The 17,918-nt window shown below is 39.8% G+C and overlaps 1 protein-coding gene across 1 annotated transcript; it reads right to left on the minus strand.

Moving 5' to 3' along the window:
• Positions 1-287: 287 nt before the first annotated feature.
• On the minus strand, positions 288-977 carry TPD52L3 (TPD52 like 3). Its single transcript, XM_004279146.1, has one exon. The coding sequence runs from the start codon at positions 975-977 to the stop codon at positions 288-290; it is 690 nt and encodes a 229-aa protein (XP_004279194.1).
• Positions 978-17,918: the final 16,941 nt, after the last annotated feature.

The raw sequence follows: 17,918 nt of genomic DNA on the forward strand, positions 1-17,918 counted from the left end.
TGTCTATTTAAATGCAACCCCAGGAAGGCTAGTATAGTGATACATTTCACATATAAACTTTAGTGTAAAATAACTTAGTGTACAAAACGTTGGATTCTTTATCTCAACAGCAGCAAATATGTATGTACAAATGGGAGCTACTTTTCTCAAAACCAGACTCTGTCCATTTCCTGAATTAACTTTACCATTGTTGTTTAGTTGTTGTTTTTGATGGGCAGAGGTGCAATTGGGATGAGGGAAGGGAGTTCTTGCACTGGTCAAGTGGCCAGGCAAATTTACCAAGGAGCTCACTCTGGCTCCAGAAAGGGGAGTAGGTCATCCCTACTTCCCGGAACTGGATCACTCCCACTCCCTGAAACTGGGAGCAGATCATCCCCACTCCCCGCTGAAGAAGGAAGGCAGTCACTGCCTAGCTCTCTGCCACCTGCGACTCTGGACTTGATTGTTCCCTTAAGACCTTCAAAGGATCTGAATGTGGCCGATTTCTTCATGTCTCCAAGCTTCCTGCAGATGGCAGAGCCCATGGTGGACAGGGCAGCTGACGTCTTTTGTTTCATGTAGGCTTTGGAGACCTGAGCATCGTGCCAGCTCTTGGACAGATTCTGCCTCAGCCCCACCAAGGCCGTCAGGTACAACTTCCTCTTGAGCTCCATGCAGCGTCTCTCTTTGGCTGCCAGCGCACAGCGTAGGGTTACGATTTCTGCCTCCAATTTACCAAGCTCAGATTTGAGCCCCTTTTTCTCTGCCTCTGTGAGATCCTCTGGTTTGGCAGTCTGGTGGGATTCATACGTGGCCGCAGAGGTCTCTATCATGGCGTCTGGCATAGACTGAGAAAGAAGTTCTTCATGAAGGGAGTCCAGGTCCAATTCTTGGTAGAGATAGTCGAACTTATGGCCAGAGGAAAGGTAGTCTTGGCCAGCAGAGTCGAAGTCTAGGCCTTCGGGGTCAGACTGTAGGGTGGGGTGGGACGGATCCATAACTTGGCCAGTGGAATGGACGCTGTGGCCAGTGGGTCAGTGTCCTGGCTGCGGAATAGATGCCTTGGTTTACCAGGTCCACTTCCGGGTGGGGTTGGGGGTGTGGCTGGGGGTTAGGGTAGGTTGGGTTGGGGTCGTGGAGGCGGAGGTGGGACTTCTGGCCCGAAGGGCTCGGAGGACAGAACTTGGACTCAGTCTGTGTACGTCCAATGCTCATAGTGGTTTAGAAATCACAACGTCCCTGTGAGGTAGGTGCTTCCACAGTTGTCAGGGAGGAGAAATATTTTCCCTCCTGCCTCAGAGGTGACTGGTCCTGCCCTTCAAACCAAGTCTGACTCCCCTTACGGACCTCTTTCCACCACAGCAGCCATTTTTAAAACCTTGAAAATCAGTTGAACTTTTTGTGCTAATAGAAATTTATGACAAAGCCTCATACATACAATAAATAAAAGCTGCCTCAAAGTGGGGAAGGGAGTCTAGGACTCCTGGTCTTGTACCCTCCCAATTTTCCCTTCCCAGGTTCCCAAAGGGGCCTGAGAAACTCCTGGCACCACTCATAAGGTGTATATGAAGGCCCCTCGAAACTCTTAAGTCCAACAGTGCTCCCATGGCATGAAGTATCAACAGTGCCAAAGGCTTGGGATAGTGGAACTTAGAAAGTGAGTTTGACCAGTCACAATTGTCTGTTATTTTGGGGAGGGAAAGGGAGGGAGAATGAGTAAATCTATAATAGTTGTGTCAAGTTTAAGCTTAAGAAAAGCAAACGCTACTGTACTATGAGAATTTAAGAGAGAAGAAATAAGATATATGCAAATAGACAGTGCATGGGTTTTCAATGTTGCAGTTGCATTTTCTTTCTTTTCCAAGCATCCCCTTACATTTCTGAAGGCATGTGTGTCCATATACATGGTTATCAGTTGTGGGAGGTGGTCTGCACAGAAAAGTAGTAGTAGTTGAACAGGCTCTGTCAGGATGCCGACGTACCATGTCCCCTACTTCTATTCAGAGCTGGTAATTTATACAGTGGAAAAATCAGGACTTCAACCTAGTAACGGCAGGTGGTCAGGTATCATTTAGCTCATTGCCTGGCTGCCCGTTACCAGGGAATGGCCTTGAGCAAGTCTTAGTTTCTAGTGGTTTTGTTGGATATTCTGGTAGTTCTTGCAAGCATGATCTTGTGGAACCTGATATGATCCTCAGCAAATTTCAGCTGTTTGCCATACTCATGTCTATGTAGCTATAATGAAACATCTAGCTGGGCATCCAAACCAACTTCAAACCTTTGGATTTATACTTAATAATCCTTTCACATAGCTCAGTAGTGTTTATTATTGTCTTACTTTGAAGTATGTGCCTCCTTGGATTAAAAAATGAGGATTGTCCTTGTTGGAAACATGAAGGCTAATGAGGGATTTGGCTGTGTGTATAAAGGCCTGAAAAGGGCAGTAAGGACTGCCTAGAAACTGTTTTGTTCCAGAGGCTGAACTCTTCCTCAGTCGCCTGCAGAATCGCTAGTGGTTTCAGGAATGTTCTGACCCTGAACCAGTGCTCTTCTTTTAAAACTGAGGATGAAGGGTAAAGAAACTCCTGAATTACACGGAGCATACATTTGTCTATTCCAAGTTGAGATTCCAGATAACCAGATTTGAGCTTGCACTTGATTTTCCTTCTCTGAATTGTTTCAGCCACCAACCTCACTACCTATTTTCTTATTTCTATGTTTCCTCACCCTTCAGTTCAAAGTATGAAATCTTTTGTTAAGCTGTGGTTCTTTTTGGTAGGGTAATGATTTCCCTCATAGCAAAATTTACCTGACCTATCTGAGCAACTTCGTTTCCATATCCCAAATCAAAACATGGCCTCTGAATATTGTCCATAAAAAGAAATGAAATTGAGTTATTTGTAGTGAGGTGGATGGACCTAGAGTCTGTCATACAGAGTAAAGTAAGTCAGAAAGAGAAAAACAAATACCATATGCTAACACGTATATATGGGATTAAAAAAAAAAATGGTTCTGAAGAACCTAGGGTCAGGACAGGAATAAAGACGCAGATATAGAGAATGGACTTGAGGACATGGGGAGGGGGAAGGGTAAGCTGAGATGAAGTGAGAGTGTGGCATGGACATATATACACTACCAAATGTAAAATAACTAGCTAGTGGGAAGCAGCTGCATAGCATAGGGAGATCAGCTCGGTGCTTTGTGACCATCTAGAGGGGTGGGATAGGAAGGATGGGAGGGAGATGCAAGAGGGAGGAGATATGGGGATATATGTATATGTATAGTTGATTCACTTTGTTATAAAGCAGAAACTAACACACCATTGTAAAGCAATTGTACTCCAATAAAGATGTTTTAAAAAACCCAAAAAACAAAACAAACAAAGAAAAACATAGCCTCTGGAAAGGGACCTCCTAGCTAGTAATATTCTGACCTCCTGAGTAGGCCTGGAAAAATAAGTTACACAGTGGAACAGTCCATTTTATTAGGCTTATGCATAACCACATACAAAACAACACATAGGTTTTGAAAACGTAGATCTATCAAATGAAATTTTACTTAATTTATAGTGAATCTAATCAACTGTTTGAATAAACTATCTTTTTAAGATGTAAAATACCAAACTATTGCCCCATGATTTTAGAACCTCAGCTCTCTAGATTAGACAATGAAATAATCAGTATTCCACAGAAAGGCTCACAAACCTGTTCATCTGAAACTGAAAGCTTTTTGATGCTATTTGTGTACTAAAAACAGCCAAAATATTTGATTCAGTAACCTCTGAAGAAAGAGATTGAAAATTATTTTTAATCCCACAATGGATTGCTATATTTTTTTCCCAAGGAAGACGTTATTGTCCCATTTTTTTTAACATCTTTATTGGAGTATAATTGCTCCACAATGGTGTGTTAGTTTCTGCTTTATAACAAAGTGAATCAGTTATACATATACATATGTTCCCATATCTCTTCCCTCTTGCGTCTCCCTCCCTCCCACCCTCCCTATCCTACCCCTCTAGGTGATCACAAACCACTGAGCTGATCTCCCTGTGTTATGCGGCTGCTTCCCACTAGCTATCTATTTTACGTTTGGTAGTATATATATGTCCATGCCACTCTCTCGCTTTGTCACAGCTTACCCTTCCCCCTCCCCATATCCTCAAGTCCATTCTTTAGTAGGTCTGTGTCTTTATTCCCATATTGACCCGTTTTTAGCAAAGAATAAACTTTGAATTATTTTTCTAGTAAGGATGATGGATTTATACCAATCCTTTGTAAATGTAAAGGTAAATGATACAACAAAATGGTTTTTTTCTCTTAATGTTTAGAAGCCTGTATGTTATGTTTTAGAAATAAATTATTGAAACTTGAATGTAAAAGCAAAGTCATACCACTCACCAGGTCTGGGTTGTTTGGGGATGGAAGGAGCGAGATTGTAGTAATTGATACTTGAGTCTAGAAATGATTAGGGACTTGTACCAGTGTCAGCAGTTTTAACCACTTGACTTCTTTTGTTATGGAACGTCAATGCAGAGCTTCCTGATTACATCAGCTCTTGTAAAATAATCCACATTCGTGGTTCAGATTGCTTCTAAAGAACTGACAACTCACCCTGTAGTCCGGTCATTTGCACTGCTAGATTTAACCATAGTGAGATCTGTAGGACTTTATTTCTATGATGACAGACCTACTACCATGAACATTTTGTTCATTTTAGCTGAAAAACAGGAAAAATGTTTAAATGTTTAATTGGGCCTGAAAATAAGGCATATAGTTGAAAACCTAATCCAGTAAGAATGTTTCAAGAGTAGGAGGAGAAAATTGGTAGTTAGGCTTTTCTTGTGGAAAGCCATAATATTATATTTGATTTCAGTTTGCAAGTTATTTTCATAACTGTCTCACATCATAGCCCAGCTCCATCTGTAATATATGCAGTGAGTCACCTTCCCCATAGATATTCTGCAGCATGAACTGGAATATTTGCTGCGGTTTACAGATGCACAGGTTATGGGTAACAGTCCTCACATTTCAGTAGTTGAGTTGGTCTTCATTTAGAACCAGGGTGACATTTCCTTTTAGCAGCCCTTCTACATTAACTAATTAACTTAAAAAAATAGTGAGGTATATTATAGTGTAGGATTTTCTTCTATGAAGCCCAAACATACTATCAGGATATTAAATTGGAGCTTATTTTAAGTTGGAGAGTTATTCACTCTCTTTGGTGGTGTATTTAATTGTAGCGGGAATCCTTGGGGCAATCAAATTAAAATTCAAAATCTGGTTGAATCTGAAGAACTAATGTTCTCCTCTCCGCATTTGCATGAGATGATATGTATGGGATGAAGGGGCTTGTTAGGAGGAGTTTTACGTATGGATCCTCAGAGGTAGAAGAAGAGGAATGACAGGGGAGTGGAGGGGCGAAGAGAAGGGAAAAGAAAATGATCAAAAGATATAGGAACTTCCCTAGATTAAAAATGAAGGGCTTCCCTGGTGGCGCAGTGGTTGAGCGTCCGCCTGCCGATGCAGGGGACATGGGTTCGTGCCCCGGTCTGGGAAGATCCCACGTGCCGCGGAGCGGCTGTGCCCGTGAGCCATGGCCGCTGAGCCTGCGCGTCCGGAGCCTGTGCTCTGCAACGGGAGAGGCCACAGCAGTGAGAGGCCCGCGTACCACAAAAAAAAAAAAAAAAAAAATGAAGATTCTTCCTGTTGGAAACATGAAGGCTGTATATATAAAGACCTACAAAGGGTAGTAAGGGCTCTTTAAACACTACTTTGTTCCAGAGAATGGACTTTTCTTTTGATGCTTGCAGAAACACTAGTGGTTCCAAGAATTTTCTCAGACTCTGAACCAGAAACTGCCCTCATAATGCTGAAGATGAATGGCAAAGAAGCCCAAGAACAAAACTAAATAAAGGGCAGTTTGAGGAGACTTTAGGGGGAATTTCACAACAGAAGGTGTTCTCGTTCCCTTTTCTCATTTGGCTGAGGAAAGTGGGGGAAACAGATTATCCCTTCCCAGAAGTTTTGATTTTGTTTTTTCTCCTTACGTGTTGGAGGATAGCAGGTTGGATGGTAAGTCCTGGGGACAACAGTAGGGAGTCATATAAGAGAAGAATGTAGGTGAACCTGGCACATGAGTCAGTAAAGACTGGGTCAGTTATGGGCTGGTAGAAGTAGGTTGTCTGTGCTCTGCTAAGGAACTCAGGGTTCGGTGTGTTTCTCTAGTCAGGATCTAGAAATTAGGAGGATTCCTTAAAAGGGAACAGGGGGTTGTAAAAAGACATTTTGACACTTGCCTCTCACTATCACCCTCCTCCCCAGCCAACACACTTCCTGAATTACATGCAGTTTCAACAAAGGCGTAGACTGCTCTTAAAATGTCTGTAAGGGACCCAGATTACTTGACCCTTAATTAAGCAGGAAAATTTATCTGGAGGATGTTCAGATTTTGAGTACTAGGAGATACACTTTCCCTCAAGGGACTGGGCACACACTGGACATCGACAGAGAGAACAGATTAGAAGCACATTTAAGGGCTGGTCCTGAGCATAGAGGACTCCAAGAAGTGACTGGGGAGACTTGGTGGCTTGGGGTGGTGGTGTGCTTAAGCCCTGAAGCTTGGCTCTGAGGGTTTAGAACTAGCAAAATGTGGGGGCCAAAGCAGTTTGACTCACTTGTAGCTGGTGGCTGCAGAGACCTGAGGGCAATCAAGCTGCTAATAGAAAACTCACAATCTTTTAAAGATTGTGACCATTGTGGTGAATTTGTTGTAACACATAAAACCTACGGCTTGGACTCTACTCTGTAGTTACTTAGCTATTCTTGTCTTAAATCTGTCATGCGTGCTATGGCAACAGCATAATTACTTTATTTCCTCGATTCTGAGACACAATCAATTGTAAGACACATCTTCATTTTAATAAGAGGTTTCTAGGAGGAAGAACATGTATTAAAGCACACACTGATTAAATCATGCAATCCCAATTTTAGAAACATTAAAACTCCATAAAATGTGAATATTAGAAGTGAAGAAATACAGTAGTAATGCAGCAAACTATAAACACTAATAGCTCTGCTTGATTCTTCTACGGGGGTTAAAAATGGACCTTCATTTGTACTGGTTCCTCTTTTTCTGAAAGAAAAGGCAGAAGGGAAATTAGCATTTATTAAATATCTGCTACAATAATAAAAATAATGGCCCCTCCCTCCCCACCCCACCCCCCGGCCTGAGTGAGCCACAGCCCCCGAATAAGCTGCTCCTTTAACCCCGTCCTGTCTGAGCAAAGAACAGACGCCCTCCGGCGACGTACATGCAGAGGTGGGGCCAAATCCAAAGCTGAACCCCGGGAGCTGTGCGAACAAAGAAGAGAAAGGGAAATTTCTCCCAGCAGACTCAGGAGCAGCGGATTAAATCTCCACAATCAACTTGATATACCCTGCAACTGTGGAATACCTGAATAGACAACGAATCATCCCAAATTGCGGAGGTGGACTTTGAGAGCAAGATATATTATTTTTTCCCCTTTTCCTCTTTTTGTGAGTGTGTATGTGTATGCTTCTGTGTGAGATTTTGTCTGTATAGCTTTGCTTTCACCATTTGTCCTAGGGTTCTGTCCATCCCTTTTTTGTTTGTTTGTTTGTTTTTTTACTTAAAAAGTTTTTTTTCCTAATAATTATTTTTTATTTTAATAACTTTATTTTATTTTATCCTCTTTCTTTCTTTCTACTTTTTCTCCCTTTTATTCTGAGCCGTGTGGTTGAAAGGCTCTTGGTGCTGCAACCAGGAGTCAGTGCTCTGCCTCTGAGGTGGGAGAGCCAACTTCAGGACACCGGTTCACAAGAGACCTCCCAGCTCCACGTAATATCAAACGGCAAAAATCTCCCAGAGATCTCCATCTCAACACCAGCACCCAGCTTCACTCAACGACCAGCAAGCTACAGTGCTGGACATCCTATGCCAAACAAGTAGCAATACAGGAACACAACCCCACCCATTAGCAGAGAGGCTGCCTAAAATCATAATAAGGCCACAGACACCCCAAAACACACCACCAGATGTGGACCTGCCCACCAAAAAGACAAGATCCAGGCTCATCCACCAGAACACAGGCACTAGTCCCCTCCACCAGGAAGCCTACACAACCCACTGAACCAACCGTAGCCACTGGGGGAAGACACCAAAAACAACGGGAACTACGAACCTGCAGCCTGCAAAAAGGAGACCCCAAACACAGTAAGATAAGCAATGAGAAGAGAAAAACACACAGCAGATGAAGGAGCAAGATAAAAACCCACCAGACCTAACAAATGAAGAGGAAATAGGCAGTCTACCTGAAAAATAGTGCAGAATAATGATAGTAAAGATGATCCAAAATCTTGGAAATAGAATAGAGAAAATGCAAGAAACATTTAACATGGACCTAGAAGAATTAAAGAGGAAACAAGCAATGATGAACAACACAATAAATGAAATTAAAAATACTCTAGAAGGGATCAATAGCAGAATAACTGAGGCGGAAGAACGGACAAGTGACCTGGAAGATAAAATAGTGGAAATAACTACTGCAGAGCAGAATAAAGAAAAAAGAATGAAAACAACTGAGGACAGTCTCAGAGACCTCTGGGACGACGTTAAATGCACCAACATTCGAATTATAGGGGTCCCAGAATAAGAAGAGAAAAAGAAAGGGACTGAGAAAATATTTGAAGAGATTATAGTCGAAAAGTTCCTTAATATGGGAAAGGAAATAGTCAGTCAAGTCCAGGAAGCACAGAGAGTCCCATACAGGATAAATCCAAGGGGAAAAACACAAAGACAAATATTAATCAAACTGTCCAAAATTAAATACAAAGAAAACATATTAAAAGCAGCAAGGGAAAAACAACAAATAACACACAAGGGAATCCCCATAAGGTTAACAGCTGATCTTTCAGCAGAAACTCTGCAAGCCAGAAGGGAGTGGCAGGACATATTTAAAGTGATGAAGGAGAAAAACCTACAACCAAGAATACTCTACCCAGCAAGGATCTCATTCAGATTTGATGGAGAAATTAAAACCCTTACAGACAAGCAAAAGCTGAGAAGGTTCAGCACCACCAAACCAGCTTTACAACAAATGCTAAAGGAACTTCTCTAGGCAAGAAATACAAGAGAAGGAAAAGACCTACAATAACAAACCCAAAACAATTAAGAAAATGGGAATAGGAACATACATATTGATAATTACCTTAAATGTAAATGGATTAAATGCTCCCACCAAAAGACACAGACTGGCTGAATGGATATAAAAACAACACCCATATATATGCTCTCTACAAGAGACCCACTTCAGACCTAGGGAGATGTACAGAATGAAAGTGAGGGGATGGAAAAAGATATTCCATGCAAATGGAAACCAAAAGAAAGCTGGAGTAGCAATTCTCATATCAGACAAAATAGACTCTAAAATAAAGATTATTACAAGAGACAAAGAAGGACACTACATAATGATCAAGGGATCGATCCAAGAAGAAGATATAACAATTGTAAATATTTATTCACCCAATATAGGAGCACATCAATACATAAGGCAAATACTAACAGCCATAAAAGGGGAAATCGACAGTAACACATTCATAGTAGGGGACTTTAACACCCCACTCTCACCAATGGACAGATCATCCAAAATGAAAATAAATAAGGAAACACAAGCTTTAAATGATACATTAAACAAGATGGACTTAATTGATAATTATAGGACATTCCATCCAAAAATAACAGAATATGCATTTTTCTCAAGTACTCATGGAACATTCTTCAGGATAGATCATATCTTGGGTCACAAATCAAGCCTTGGTAAATTTAAGAAAATGGAAATTCTATCAAGTATCTTTTCCGACCACAATGCTATGAGACTAGATATCAGTAACAGGAAAAATCTGTAAAAAATACAAACACATGGAGGCTAAACAATACACTACTTAATAACGAAGTGATCACTGAAGAAATCAAACAGGAAATAAAAATATACCTAGAAACAAATGACAATGGAGACACGACGACCCCAAACCTATGGGATGCACCAAAAGCAGTTCTAAGTGGGAAGTTTATAGCAATACAATCCTACCTTAAGAAACAGGAAACATCTCGAATAAACAACCTAACTTTGCACCTAAAGCAATTAGAGAAAGAAGAACAAAAAAACCCGAAAGTTAGCAGAAGGAAAGAAATCATAAAGATCTGATCAGCAATAAATGAAAAAGAAATGAAGGAAACGATAGCAAAGATCAATAAAACTAAAAGCTGATTCTTTGAGAAGATAAACAAAATTGATAAACCATTAGCCAGACTCATCAAGAAAAAAAGGGAGAAGACTCAAATCAATAGAATTAGAAATGAAAAAGGAGAAGTAACTACTGACACTGCAGAAATACAAAAAATCATGAGAGATTACTACAAGCAACTCTATGACGATAAAATGGACAACCTGCAAGAAGTGGACAAATTCTTAGAAATGCACAACCTGCCAAGACTGAATAAGGAAGAAATAGAAAATATGAACAGACCAATCACAAGCACTGAAGTTGAAACTGTGATTAAATATCTTCCAACAAACAAAAGCCCAGGACCAGATGGCTTCACAGGCGAATTCTATCAAACATTTAGAGAAGAGCTAACACCTATCCTTCTCAAACTCTTCCAAAATAGAGCAGAGGGAGAACACTCCCAAACTCATTCTACGAGGCCACTATCACCCTGATACCAAAACCAGACAAAGATTTCACAAAGAAAGAACATTACAGGCCAATATCACTGATGAACACAGATGCAAAAATCCTCTACAAAATACTAGAAAACAGAATTCAACAGCACATGAAAAGGATCATACACCATGATCAAGTGGGGTTTATTCCAGGAATGCAAGGATTCTTCAATATACGCAAATCAATCAACGTGATACACCCTATTAACAAATTGAAGGAGAAAAACCATATGATCATCTCAATAGATGCAGAGAAAGCTTTCGACAAAATTCAACACCCATTTATGATAAAAACCCTGCAGAAAGTAGGCATAGAGGGAACTTTCCTTAACATAATAAGGCCATATATGACAAACCCACAACCAACATTGTCCTCAATGGTGAAAAAGAGAAACTATTTCCACTAAGATCAGGAACAAAACAAGGTTGCCCACTCTCACCACTCTTATTCAAGATAGTTTTGGAAGTTTTAGCAACAGCAATCAGAGAAGAAAAGGAAATAAAAGGAATCCAAATTTGAAAAGAAGAAGTAAAGCTGTCACTGTTTGCAGATGACATGATAGTATACATAGAGAATCCTAAAGAAGCTACCAGAAAACTACTAGAGCTAATCAATGAATTTGGTAAAGTAGCAGGATAGAAAATTAATGGAGAGAAATCTCTTGCATCCTTATACACTAATGATGAAAAATTGGAAAGTGAAATTAAGAAAACACTCCCATTTACCACTGCAACAAAAAGAAAAAATATCTAGGAATAAACCTACCTAAGGAGACAAAAGACCTGGATGCAGAAAATTATAAGACACTGATGAAAGAAATTAAGGATGATACAAATAGATGGCGAGATATACCATCTTCTTGGGTTGGAAGAATCAAGATTGTGAAAATGACTATACTACCCAAAGCAATCTACAGATTCTTGCAGTCCCTCTCAAACTACCACTGGCATTTTCCACAGAACTAGAACAAAAAATTTCACAATCTGTATGGAAACACAAAAGACCCCGAATAGCCAAAGCAATCTTGAGAACAAAAAACGGAGCTGGAGGAATCAGGCTCCCTGACTTCAGACTATATGACAAAGCTAGAGTAATCAGTATGGTACTGGCACAAAAACAGTACTATAGATCAATGGAACAGGATCGAAAGCCCAGAGATAAACCCACGCACATATGGTCACCTTATCTTTGATAAAGGAGGCAGGAATGTACAGTGGAGAAAGGACAGCCTCTTCAGTAAGTGGTCCTGGGAAAACTGAGCAGGTACATGTAAAATATGAGATTAGAATACTCCCTAACACCATACACAAAAATAAGCTCAAAATGGATTAAAGACCTAAATGTAAAGCCAGGAACTCTCAAACTCTTAGAGGAAAACATAGGCAGAATACTCTATGACATAAATCACGGCAAGATCCTTTTTGACCCACCTCCTAGAGAAATGGAAATAAAAACAAAAATAAACCCATGTGACCTAATGAAACTTAAAAGCTTTTGCACAGCGAAAGAAACCATAAACAGGACCAAAAGACAGCCCTCAGAATGGGAGAAAATATTTGCAAATGAAGCAACTGACAAAGGATTAATCTCCAAAATTTACAAGCAGCTCATGCAGCTCAATAACAAAAAAACAAACAACCCAATCCAAAAATGGACAGAAGACCTAAATAGACATTTCTCCAAGGAAGATATACAGATTGCCAACAAACACATGAAAGAATACCCAACATCATTAGAGAAATGCAAATCAAAACTACAATGAGATATCATGTTACACCAGTCAGAATGGCCATCATCAAAAAATCTAGAAACAATAAATGCTGGAGAGGGTGTGGAGAAAAGGGAACGCTCTTGCACTGTGGTGGGAATGTGAATTGGTACAGCCACTATGGAGAACAGTATGGAGGTTCCTTAAAAAACCAAAAGTAGAATTACCATATGACCCAGCAATCCCACTACTGGGCATAAACCCTGAGAAAACCATAATTCAAAAAGAGTCATGTACCAAAATGTTCATTGCAGCTTTATTTACAATAGCCAGGAGATGGAAACAACCTAAGTATCCATCATCAGGTGAATGGATAAAGAAGATGTGGCACATATATACAATGGAATATTACTCAGCCATAAAAAGAAACGAAATTGAGTTATTTGTGGTGAGGTGGATGGACCTAGAGTCTGTCATACAGAGTGAAGTAAGTCAGAAAGAGAAAGACAAATACCGTATGCTAACACATATTTATGGAATCTAAGAAAAAAAAATGTCATGAAGAACCTAGGGCTAAGACGGGAATAAAGACACAGACGTACTAGAGAATGGACTTGAGGTTATGGGGAGGAGGAAGGGTAAGCTGTGACAAAGTGAGAGAGTGGCATGGACATACATACACGACCAAACGTAAAATAGATAGCTAGTGGGAAGCAGCCTCATAGCACAGGGAGATCAGCTCGGTGCTTTGTGACCACCTGGAGGGGTGGGATAGGGAGGGTGAGAGGGAGGGAGATGCAATAGGGAAGAGATATGGGAACATATGTATATGTATAACTGATTCACTTTGTTATAAAGCAGAAACTAACACACCATTGTAAACCAATTACACCCCAATAAAGAAGTTAAAAAAATAATAAAAGTAATGGAGATACCTAATGTTAATTGATTACTTATTATGTGCCAGGAATTGTTCTAAGTGCTTTCACATATGTTATTTCATTTAATCCTCATAATAATCTTGAGAGGTAGGTATTAGAAATACTATTAATCTCTGTGAGACTCAGTTTCCCATTTCTGCAGATCAAGAAACTGAGATGCACAGAAAATAACTTGCCACACAGTTATTAAGTAGCAAATTTGGGTTATTACTCTATAAACCTAGGGCTGCTTCATTTTTTTAAACTCATACTTAAACTCTTTATTATCTTTCTTACTTCTGAAATATAAATATGCATGTAAAAGTATATATATGTACTTTAAAAAATTGTAAATAACTATGTACTCACCACTCAACTAACAAAATGTGTTTCCAGTGTTTTTGAAGCATGATATGTGTCCTTCTCATTCTATTTCCTTCCACCCAGTTAACCTCTATTCGAAATTTTGGGGTGATCATTCCTTTTTTTCTTCATAAGTTTTTACCTCTTTTGTGTCTACAGATAATGTATTATTTAGTTTTGCCAGTTTTTGAACTTTATTTTTATTGAGGTATAATTGACACATAACAGTTTAGGGGGTATACTATAATGATTTGATATTTGTATATTTGTTGACCCTTGAACAACAGAGGTTTGGACTGCACAGGTCCATTTATACATGGATTTTTTTCAGTAAATACGTACTTTAGTACTACATGATCCACAGTTGGTTAAATCCATAGTTGTGGAACCATGGATATATTGGGCCAACTGTACATTATATGTAGATTTTCAGCTCTGAGGGGATTGGCATCCCTAACCCCTGTGTTGTTCAAGGGTCAACTTTATTGTGAAATGATCACTATAATAAATCTAGTTAACATCTGTCACTATTTTTGAATGTTGTATAAATGGAATCATACCTTATGTATTCTTCTGTGACTTGCCCACTGTTTTTAAGATTCATCCATGTTGGTGGTATTGCTATAATTTATTCATTTTCACTGCTGTATATTAGTTCTTAGTATGTATATAACACAACATATTTAAACATTCTATCTATGAAAGTTCTTTGCTAAGACACTGAGTGACTTGAAGGTGAGTTTCCCTGGTATACCACCCCAGGCCAGAAACCTGTCTGAAGTCTATTCCTGCATATACACTTAATGTTTTCTTGCACATGTGACTTCATATTTGTTCACAATAGACTCTTCTTTCCTGAAATATATCCTGAAACATATTTGATGTGTTATCTTTCCAGCCTCATTTCTTCCACTTCTCATCATATACTTTGTACTCCAGGGCTAAATTACTGCAGTTCTGAAAACTTCAAATTCACTGTGTCCGCTTGCCCCTAGGCCTTTGCACATGTTTCTCTTTCTGCCTGGAATGCTTATTTCATGGGTAACTCTTGCCCACCTATCAGGAGTCGTCTGGTTGCAAAAGTCTTTTTCCAGGGGCTTCCCTGGTGGTAGAGTGGTTAAGAATCCTTCTGCCAATGCAGGGGACACGGGTTCAAGCCCCGGTCCAGGAAGATCCCACATGACGCGGAGCAGCTAAGCCCATGAACCCCAACTACTGAGCCTGCGTGCCACAACTACTGAAGCCTGCGTGCCTAGAGCCCGTGCTCCGCAAAAGAGAAGCCACCGCAATGAGAAGCCCGCACACCGCAGTGAAGAGTAGCCCCTGCTTGCCACAACTAGAGAAAGCCTGCGCACAGCAACGAAGACCCAATGCAGCCAAGAATAAAATAATAATAATAATTTTAAAACGCCTTCTTCCATTACCTTCTGGTTTGGGCCTTCTCCTTGAGTTAACAGAGGGGACTTCCTGCTGTCATCTCAGGGTTTAGTCTGAGTTGGTTTTCTGGAGTATCCAATATATTACTGAATAAAACTGCATATTGCACTTGGTGCCTGGAAAGACTGTATGAAAGGTCTGTTTTGTATACTAGTAACTCCAATGAACAGGAAACATGGAAATAACCATTGTTAAAAAATGTCCTTAGGTTGGGGGTAGGGCACAAATCACATCCTTGTTGGTGAAAGAGAGATGGAAAAATAAAGATTATTTTCATTTGCCTTCAGGTCTTTTGGCTAGATTCCAGAGGACTTTCTCCAAGGGCAACAAGATAAAAGCCACCCTCTTTGCCTGGAATTAGCTCTCTGGCATGGGAAAGAAAACCTCTCATTTTTTTCCCTCTTTATGTTTTTCTGGCACAGCTGCTTATCTATTGGATATCTCACCAAGAAGTGCCTCAAGGGATGAGTGGAGATGGTAAGTAAAAATCAAATATTTGGTTATATACTTTTAAAGAAATAACCTGTTGATTTTTTACTAGTTTTACATTTTTTAAAGAAGGGCTTATGCAGACTGTTTTTATTTGTAACACACATTTTTTAATGTTTTTGTAATTTTTCAAAAATTTTTATTGGAGTATAGTTGAGTTACAATGCTGTGTTAGTTTCAGGTGTACAGTAAAGTGAATCAGTCATACATATACATATATCCACTCTTTTTTAGATTTTTTTCCCATATAGGCCATTACAGAGTACTGAGTAGAGTTCCCTGTGCTGTACAGTATGTCCTTAATAGTTATCTATTTTATATATAGTAGTATGTATATGTCAGTCCCAATCTCCCAATTTATCCCTCCCCACCTTACCCCCTGGTAACCATAAGTTTGTTTCCTACATCTGTAACTCTATTTCTGATTTGTAGATAAGTTCATTTGTACCCTTTTTTTTTAGATTCCATGTATAAGCAATATCATATGATATTTGTCTTTCTCTGTCTGACTTACTTCACTCAGTATGACAATCTCTAGGTCTACCCATGTTGCTGCAAATGGCATTATTTCATTCTTTTTTATGGCTGAGTAATATTCCATTGTAAATATGTACCACATTTTCTTTTCTTTTTTTCTTTTTGTTTTGTGATTTTTGCTGTGCTGTGCGGCATGCAGGATCTTAGTTCCCCAACCAGGGATCAAACCCATGCCCCCTGCAGTGGAAGCATAGAGTCTTAACCACTGGACTGCCAGGGAAGTCCCTTTACCACATCTTCTTTATCCATTCCTCTGTTGATGGACATTTGGGTTGCTTCCATGTCCTGGCTATTGTAAACAGTGCTGCAGTGAACATTGGTGTGCATGTGTCTTTTTGAATCATGGTTTTCTCCAGATATATGCTCAGGAGTGGAATTGCTGGGTCATACGGTAGCTCTATTTTTAGTTTCTTAAGGAACCTCCATATTGTCCTCCATAGTGGCTGTACCAATTTACATTCCCACCAAAAGTGTAGGAGGGTTCCCTTCTCTCCACACCCTCTCCAGCATTTATGGTTTGTAGATTTTTTGATGATGGCCATTCTGACCAGTGTGAGATGATATCTCATTGTAGTTTTGATTTGCATTTCTCTAATGATTAGTGATGTTGAGCATTCTTTCATGTGTTTGTTGGCAATCTGTATATCTTCTTTGGAGAAATGTCTATTTAGGTCTTCTGCCCATTTTTGGATTGGATTGTTTGGTTTTTTGATATTGAGCTGCATGAGCTGCTTGTAAATTTTGGAGATTAATTCTTTGTCAGTTGCTTCATTTGCAAATATTTTCTCCCATTCTGAGAGTTGTCTTTTCGTCTTGTTTATGGTTAATGTCCATTTTCTATTCCAGAATTTCACCCACAATACCACATTACATTTAGTCCTAGTGCCGTCCTAGCTAGGCCTGTGACAGTTTTTTGGACTTACCTTGTTTTTGATGACATTGACAGTTTTGAGTAGTGTTAGTCAAGTGTTTTGTAGAATGTCTATCAATTTGAGGTTGTCTGATGTTTGGGGGAGGATGACCACAGAGGAGAGTGCCATTCTCATCACATTATATCAAGGGTACTTGACATCACTGAATTTACATAGTTTTTAATATCTTTAGTTAAATGGCTGAGTGGTGAGACCATTGATATTGGAGTCTGAAGACTGAATTCAGATCATGGTTCTGTCATTTCTTAGTGTGTGACTTGGTAAAGTTGCTTACTCCCTCTATTCCTTGTATCTTTGTAAAGTGAGGCTAGTGATACTATCTACCTTATTAAATTAGTAGATACATGAAAAGCACTTAGAGCAGTGTCTGACACAGAGGAAGTAGGATGTAGGTTCTGATTTTTTTTTTAATAACTTTATTTATTTATTTTTGGTTGCATTGGGTCTTCATTGCTGTGTGTGGGATTTCTCTAGTTGTGGTGAGCAGGGGCTACTCTTCGTCGTGGTGCGTGGGCCTCTCATTGCGGTGGCTTCTCTTGCTATGGAGCACTGGCTCTAGGTGCGCAGGCTTTAGTAGTTGCAGCATGTGGGCTCAGTAGTTGTGGCTTGTGGCCTCTAGAGTGCAGGCTCAGCAGTTGTGGCGCATGGGCTTAGTTGCTCTGAGGCATGTGGGATCTTCTCAGACCAGTGGTCGAACCCATGTCCCCTGCATTGGCAGGCGGATTCTTAACCACTGTGCCACCAGGAAAGTCCTTGATTATTATTGATATTATTGACTAACATGAGATTTGTGCATCTCTATTAATGTGTC

This window comes from Orcinus orca, chromosome 6, assembly GCF_937001465.1.
Source record: "Orcinus orca chromosome 6, mOrcOrc1.1, whole genome shotgun sequence".
In the NCBI taxonomy this organism is placed as follows: domain Eukaryota; kingdom Metazoa; phylum Chordata; class Mammalia; order Artiodactyla; family Delphinidae; genus Orcinus; species Orcinus orca.

Excerpts from the sequence above, each read along its gene's own strand:
- TPD52L3 (XM_004279146.1), bottom strand. The coding sequence starts at position 977 with ATGGATCCGTCCCACCCCACCCTACAGTCTGACCCCGAAGGCCTAGAC.